General features: G+C 36.2%; 2 protein-coding genes across 3 annotated transcripts; both read right to left on the bottom strand.

Moving 5' to 3' along the window:
• Positions 1-240: 240 nt before the first annotated feature.
• LOC144344478 (carbohydrate sulfotransferase 11-like) lies at positions 241-3,320 on the bottom strand. 2 transcript variants are annotated; one of them, XM_085506130.1, is made up of 4 exons: positions 3,303-3,320; positions 2,107-2,252; positions 1,640-1,750; positions 241-1,325 (listed from the first exon to the last, which is right to left on the bottom strand). In XM_085506130.1, exons 2-4 carry the CDS (start codon positions 2,168-2,170, stop codon positions 349-351), a joined length of 1,152 nt encoding a protein of 383 aa, XP_085362256.1. In that variant the 5' UTR covers positions 2,171-2,252; positions 3,303-3,320; the 3' UTR covers positions 241-348. The 2 variants fall into 2 exon arrangements, with proteins under 2 accessions (XP_085362256.1, XP_085362255.1); XM_085506129.1 differs by lacking the exon at positions 3,303-3,320 and having other exon boundaries at positions 2,107-2,293.
• A 2,059-nt stretch (positions 3,321-5,379) lies between these two features.
• Positions 5,380-7,133, bottom strand: LOC102803003 (G protein-coupled receptor 22-like). The gene has a single exon (XM_006825838.2). The coding sequence runs from the start codon at positions 6,817-6,819 to the stop codon at positions 5,671-5,673; it is 1,149 nt and encodes a 382-aa protein (XP_006825901.2). The 5' UTR covers positions 6,820-7,133; the 3' UTR covers positions 5,380-5,670.
• Between the last annotated feature and the right edge of the window lie 206 nt (positions 7,134-7,339).

Below are 7,339 nucleotides of genomic sequence, written 5' to 3'. Positions count from 1 at the left end.
ATATTGTAGCAGCATTTATAAGTAACCAAGACCGCATTTTAATGAAGTATTTCAAAGTAAACTATCGAATCTGAGCAAGAAAATCAACTTTTCTATGTTTCCGCTTTTTTATTTGAATATGTCTCAGATTCATAGTTTAATATTCGGGATTTTGATTCTAACAATTTCCATTCATTCACCAAATTATTTTTTGTGTCGTAGTTAGCATAAATATTTATACCATATTCTGAACTCTATATCTTACAGTATCTCTCTTGATTTTATTTTCTTGTTTAGTGTGACAAAGATAATACAAAACAAACTCAAAAGTGCATTTCCGCTAGTTCAAACAGTTCATGTAGTTGCATGCTAGGGAACTCGGCTTTGTTTGATTATCTGTGGCATATCATAATCGAAAAATTGAAAATCAAGTTTATATTTATCATATAAACGAGAAAGTACATTTCTGGGAATGGTTGAGTAGTAGCGTAAATACGTATCGTCATGAGAACTGTTAGTCGCGTGAGTGCTGTAAGATGGAAACGTAATCGCGTGGGAGGCATTAATCTTTTCTAAAACATAGAGGGCGTCTTTTTGTAATTCTTCAAACTTGCCAATAATATCGTAGTTCATATTGCACACATCAGCGAGTAGAAACATAGGAGCCCAGTGCAGATTCATTTGTCGAATACTGGTTTCAGGATCTGTTAGGTATTTGACAAACTCAAGAAATGTAACATCGGAGCCTGTTTTCAATGAAAACTCAGACGCGTTTTTCCGATACTTTGCAATAATGGATGTCCCATATTGTCTTCTAACTCTAGTATTGCCGATGATTTCTAGTTTGTCTCGGTAAGCAGATAATATTCTATGAAATGGTTCTCTCACAAATACTGCTTTAGTGTATGTCCTCGTTCTGATGTCTACCTCGCGCCCCGAGAGTGAAGACAGCCTCGGGTATTGAAACTTGAAATGAACATCGTTATGATGTAACGAATCTGTAGATTTCACGTCACCCTGCAGGACAAGAAATACACGTTTCCAACTGGTAGCGGCCACTTTCGGAATAATACAAAATATAAATTTGTAATCGTCGTTGTATATTGGTGATCTTCTACTCATTTGAAAATTAACGCCCTTCCGTCTTGCGTTGGCACATTCATTGTTTATAACTGATTTTCTATACTCTTGGACTTCGTATACGACTTTATGAGAGACTGAAATGCCTTTGTCTTGTTTCATCGATGGCACCTTGGGTCGTAAAAATGACGTGGAATTTTGTAAGGAATCTGCCAAAGGTACTGACATTGACTTCAATGCTGGTGAAATCTGGTCTATCAGATATCCTACAGAAAAATAAACCTATACAAATTTCGGCTGCGTGTAATACGTCACAAAGAGGTACAGGTAATGCATACATACAATTTCACATAATATTAATCGATGAATTATCACTGATTATGGCCACATGATATGTATTTGATTACAATGTAAATGTATTAGCTTTTTATAAGCTAAATTCATTTAAACATTCATCATTATCACTTATCAAGTTCACTATTTTCCATACAATTAAATGATAATTTTGTAGATGAAAGTTTGTATTTTGATATGAATTACAATGCGAGAAAAATTGTCGACATTGTTAGACGGAGCTCACCGTGTGGGTTAATTAGTAAATAGGTCACCAGACATGTGAAGCCTGCCAGAACGAGTATAACCATTTTACCTCCCATTATTGACGACGGCATACAACCATTCATCACTGTGTCTGTGAAACAAATCATAAATGAAGTGTCGAAAAATCAAAGTGAACCAACACAACATGGCTACACTCGAGTCAATCTCACAGTCTACCTGATTCCTGGTCCAGGTCCAGGTGAGCATATTACACCATTGAAGTGTAAAAAGCAGGGTAAAAAATGCTTCACTTGTGTATTAAATACTAGATTCTACATATACTAATATTAATTTTATGTTTGTACACATCAAATTAATTTAAAGCCGAACTCATTCAATCAAGTGTCCCAGCGCGTCGATTGGATTTTTATGTACTTGATTTTTGAATATGTGTCCTGCAGAAATACTTTTCACCCGGTGTTTTTTCATATTCAGGGTTGTACGTACCTGCATTCGAATGATGCTTTTTCTTGTCTTGTCTTTCAACTTTATCTGAGAGAAACGTGGACATAATTTGTTCTGAACTATGCGTCGGACATCGGTACACATATCGAACTTGAACAGCAATTTACTCAAAAACTTGATGTCTTTTTCTACAGATCAGAAAATTATTTGTATTGACAAAATACGACACAATAAAATCATAGAAAATAATATGATCATGTGACCAGTATTATAACGGCAACTAATGTATACATTTACGTGGGGAACAATCAAAACTCGCGGATTTAATTTGTATGCATAATAGTGACATATGGCGGATGAAATTTGAAATCGTACATATATTAATAAAATATCCAAACGTCAATAATTATTTTTACATATTACGTATTACATTATATATATCAGCGCATTGTGACATCATCTAAACGCAATTTATATAAATAAAAAAAAAAAAATTCAAATTATACACTTATTTACCTAATTTTATTTACTCGTTTATTTATATATCAAATTCATTTGTATGTTATTATCTGTATATATGTTTTATAGTGAAATAAACTTCCATTCACCCATTCATTCGATACACACAACATTCCAACATATTTTCCAAAATGTTAAATTCATTTGAATTAATACAATAAACACTGTCAACATGTTAAAGACATGCGACAATAACGTTGAAATGGGAAATATGTGATAGTTATATCCCCCAATCATGAATTATTGCTTTCTCCGTGTTAACTCTGAACGCTATCGATGTGTGAGGGCATCATGCCAATAGTGCGATATTTAAGAAGGTTGCATTGAAAATAAGCACAAAATTCACTGTAAATGTACTCACCTTTTTCACCTGTATATTTGTACTCACCTTACTCACCTGTATATATGTTTTATAGTGAAATAAACTTCCATTCACCCATTCATTCGATACACACAACATATCGTTTCCAAAATATTTTCCAAAATGTTAAATTCATTTGATTTAATACAATAAACACTGTCAACATGTTAAAGACATGCAACAATAACGTTGAAATGGGAAATATGTGATAGTTATATCCCCCAATCATGAATTATTGCTCTCTCCCTGTTAACTCTGAACGCTATCGATGTGTGAGGGCATCATGCCAATAGTACTAAGCGATATTTAAGAAGGTGGCATTGAAAATAAGCACAACATTCACTGTAAATGTACTCACCTTTTTCAAATGTGAAATGTAGACAAGACTAAATATACGATTTATAATAATAGTATTAACTACGCAACTGGCTGCATTTTAACATACAGCCAGGGATCTCTATTTGCGAGTACTTAGTTGCATGTGCGTTCAATCAATGCGTGAAAAGGCCGCTCCATGTTAATTTATATATATACGGCTATATAAAATAAAGTGACTAGAGCCTTTTCATTAGTCTCCTTATTTTTTAAGTTCAGTTTGATATATCATTGGAATATAATCACTATATTTAGGGTTGTCAATGAAAATACGTCTTCATTATATCTGAATTTCATCTTCATCAAAAAACAAAACAAAAAAATGTATTAAGCGTTCACTTGAAGTTGAAACCTGATGGCTACTTGTGTCAATGTACCAGCATTGAAATGATTATTACCGGTACATACTCACTCCCATGTCAACGAGCCACAGTGATCAATGTCACACATACACATTTTTTGCGATTCACAATGTACAACTGTACTGTCATTGCAATTGCTACAGTGTCTAATACGAGTGAAGATTTTTTAGTTAAAGGACGGTGGTAGTCGCGCTGCGCATGTACGACATTTGTGTTGATAAACATTGATTTTTCCACAATCCAATGCGCTCTTCTAAATCACAAGTATAAGGTTTGACCTGGGCGCTACTTGCACTAATTACCGCATGTGACTCTTTCGATACCTTCCTATCTCCTAAAACTTACCTAATTAAAGCTTGGTAACGTCTTAGTATGTACTCGTTGATCTGCGCCACAGTCAAAGTCGCCATCTTTGTTTATATGAGACCCCACATATCTCGCGCACGCGTGGCGCGACAATTACCGCCCTTTAACCTCAATAGTGAAATAAATAAAACAGTCAGTTTCGAAAAGTCATTCCGAGTGATAATAGATAAACTCATCAAGGAACAATCATGTAGACATCTTTTGTAAAAAAAAATAATAATTGGTGTTATTATGAAAGTTTTGTTTACCTATTTCCGCCAGGAGAGCATTGCATTTACATTTATCCAGTCGTTATCGGACTATTGCTGTATAGTATGGAACAATACAAGTAAATCAATTATATAATTTGTAATTAAATTTAAGTATAGTACAATAACGATAATTTATGCGTTTCTAAAAAATGGAAAACATCTATGGGTCACAGGACCTTTTCAGTACAAGGGGGCAATGCTATAGAATAACTTGACAACTCGACTAGAAATTCAGTCTCATTAGACATCTTTAAGAAAACATACAAATTATATCTTAGTGAGAAATTTGATGTAAATGGGTCAAGTCAATAGTGTGTATATTGTTGAATTTTTAATGTATTTTGCTTCTACAGAGGACCCAGTGAAAATTTACTTTATTGTATTTTGGCCTACTCTCTTTAAATAAAGTGTTAAATATATAAATACAATAAGATTATGTGCGTGGAATGACGTCACACCACGCACATCAAAGAGTGACGTCAATGAAGGGTGATGTAGTTATTTTTTTCAGAAGTGTGGAAATATGTAAATAAAACGTTTTTTCATTTCAAGATGATTTCATTAATTCTCTCTTTGGACAAATATTTAAAACTGACTTTTTTGACTTCTTTTTACAAGTACTAGCCCTATTGGTTTGATACTCGGTATGTACATTTCACTATAGGTGGTCCTAAAACAAATGTATTTATGTCGTGACGATATAATTAAATTTCTATTTTCTACCAACCCGATTGCTTTAATACTTAATACTGGCGACGATGACCGTCCCCAAAGTGCTCGTCGCATCGTTTGTACCTCGTCTTTTTAAGTGCACGTTATCCGGTACCCGTATACTACACAACATAAGCAGGACGGTATATATGCGTATTGTGTATGAGTAATGAAAACTGCGGACGATTACACCAGCGACTACTCTGTACATACATAGGCGATTTAAGTTGCTTGGTTGCCATAGCAACTATAATGTATATAACATTCACTTTTCCATGTTTACTTCCATAATTGAAGAGCAACATGTTTGTTACGTGAACACGTGATTAAATTCCATGAAGTCATATTAGGTTAAAGACAGTCGATTGAATTCTGGTAATTTAATAAATATTTAATAAATAACGCTTTAAATATAAACCTCAATAACGTGTATCATGAATATAACACTTCACCTAATACATGTAAATAATTGCATGTCATTATCATAACATAAATAACTGTAAATATAAATAGAATTTATTTATTTTATTTATGTCAACAAATACGAATAATAGTATATTGTTATAGATCACGTTACACCAACAAAAGAAATTTTCAGTCCACTGAAAACCTCGCTGTGACTGATTGTAATTACATTGTTATGTGCGATGACGTCAACGCGTCATTCACCCCGGACTTCCTTGTGTACTGGAATTGTATCTTCAGTGCGTCCTCCGGGTTTGAGAGAATCGTTTTCAACTAGTTCCGGGAACTCCGGTCTAGAGGAAGTTGGATTCCGATTGGCAACAGCGTGGGGCACAACACGGGATCTGTGGCAGTGTTTACCACAGCACGCTGTTTTGATTGCAGCCCGGAAATTCCGTCTCATGAACACGTATAGAATAGGGTGCATCAATGTCGTCGTGTATCCTAGCGACAACAAACACAGTTGCAATATTTCAAAAAAGGGGCTAGGCTCCGTACACAGAATAACGATACTTGTAAACGTGTGGGGGCCCCAGCAAATTATGAATGTTGTAATGATGATTGTCGTTGTCATGGAAACGCGTTTCTCAGGATCTCTGTGGTTATTAACTTTTCCTACTTTCGCAGTGACTGCTGACTGCATCGTGAGAGTTGCCTGCAGAAAAGCGTTCTGTATAGTGCGCCCCTTACGTGCGACTTTGATAATACTGTAATACGCGAATATCATCACTAATGACGCTATCAGGAATATTGGCACATGATAAAGCTCGTAATAATAGTTACGACGCGATGTGTTGAACCAGTAGTAGCATTTTCTACGCGTATGGCCACTTATTTCCGATGCATGTCGAAAATCGGCGACGTTGATTCCGAAGAACGGGCTGCAGAATCCGCCGATCGCGATGAGCCATGTAAACAGTATAATCCATATGGCGTTCCTGTTCGTGAACCTTCGGTTCAGCGGTCGGAGAATCCGATCTCTGCGATCAAGCGATATGATTAGAACGTTCACAGCTGACGCGGTGCTGGCAAACGACACGGTGGCCTCGTGGAAATAACAAAAGAGAGGCACATTGTACGTTGTCAATAGCAACGTGACGCTCATTGTGATCGATATCGTGCATATCAGCACATCAACAAAATTCATGTTTGTAATAAACAGATCGCTAACTGTGTTGACAGATTTGTGCGGTAAATGATACACTACAAGCACTAATACGTTTAGCGTCACACCAACCAAGAGTTCAATTATAAGGACTATGGACAGCACGATGACGAACGTGTCAGGGTACAGCACGTCCGTATCGTCGTCTAAAACTCCAGCAGTCGCGTTAACTTGCACCATCGTTGCTATGACAACACAAATCGTCGTGTGTGGTGATGCAATTTGGAGAGACAAATTTCGGTGCGGTGTTTAGCATATCGCGTGTAGGGGTCGTTACGAAAACACAGTGCTTGAGCAATAACCGCCTCTTTCCGTGAAGGTCCCTCCCTTCTTATCTGAAAACCATGACGAAACCTAACAGCCTGGGGTAGTAACGGCAATGTCTCCCCACGGTACTTTAAATAAATCCCATATCTACCAACGTAGCGTCCCTGGTGGCCACGGTATCGGGTATATGGATATTGCCAGATTATACGTTGTTAAACAACCATCAGTGCTCGTTCAGTGCTTGTAGCGGCACTCCAGTCTGTGGAGATAAAATTCGCAGATAGTCAGAATAAAACCGACAAGTTTAAACGGCATGAAAATGCAAACTAATAACAGGCTTACAACGTTGATATTTGAAATACCATGCTCAAGACACAGAAATAATAAGATAGAACAATCTTTCTCTGTTCGCTCACATACATCAGGAAAGACA

This window comes from Saccoglossus kowalevskii, chromosome 12 (assembly GCF_978046115.1).
Source record: "Saccoglossus kowalevskii chromosome 12, keSacKowa6.1, whole genome shotgun sequence".
In the NCBI taxonomy this organism is placed as follows: Eukaryota; Metazoa; Hemichordata; class Enteropneusta; family Harrimaniidae; genus Saccoglossus; species Saccoglossus kowalevskii.
Note: the sequence above shows the minus strand (reverse complement) of the source record. Positions and strands in the feature narration are given on the sequence as shown.

Bases quoted from the DNA above. Each gene is read 5' to 3' on its own strand.
- LOC144344478 (XM_085506130.1), bottom strand. From the start codon at position 2,170: ATGTCCACGTTTCTCTCAGATAAAGTTGAAAGACAAGACAAGAAAAAG. The intron at 1,751-2,106 runs GTACGTACAACC...TTTGTTTCACAG, and splicing joins AAAGCATCATTCGAATGCAG to ACACAGTGATGAATGGTTGT. The intron at 1,326-1,639 runs GTGAGCTCCGTC...ATTTTTCTGTAG, and splicing joins TTTACTAATTAACCCACACG to GATATCTGATAGACCAGATT.
- LOC102803003 (XM_006825838.2), bottom strand. From the start codon at position 6,819: ATGGTGCAAGTTAACGCGACTGCTGGAGTTTTAGACGACGATACGGAC.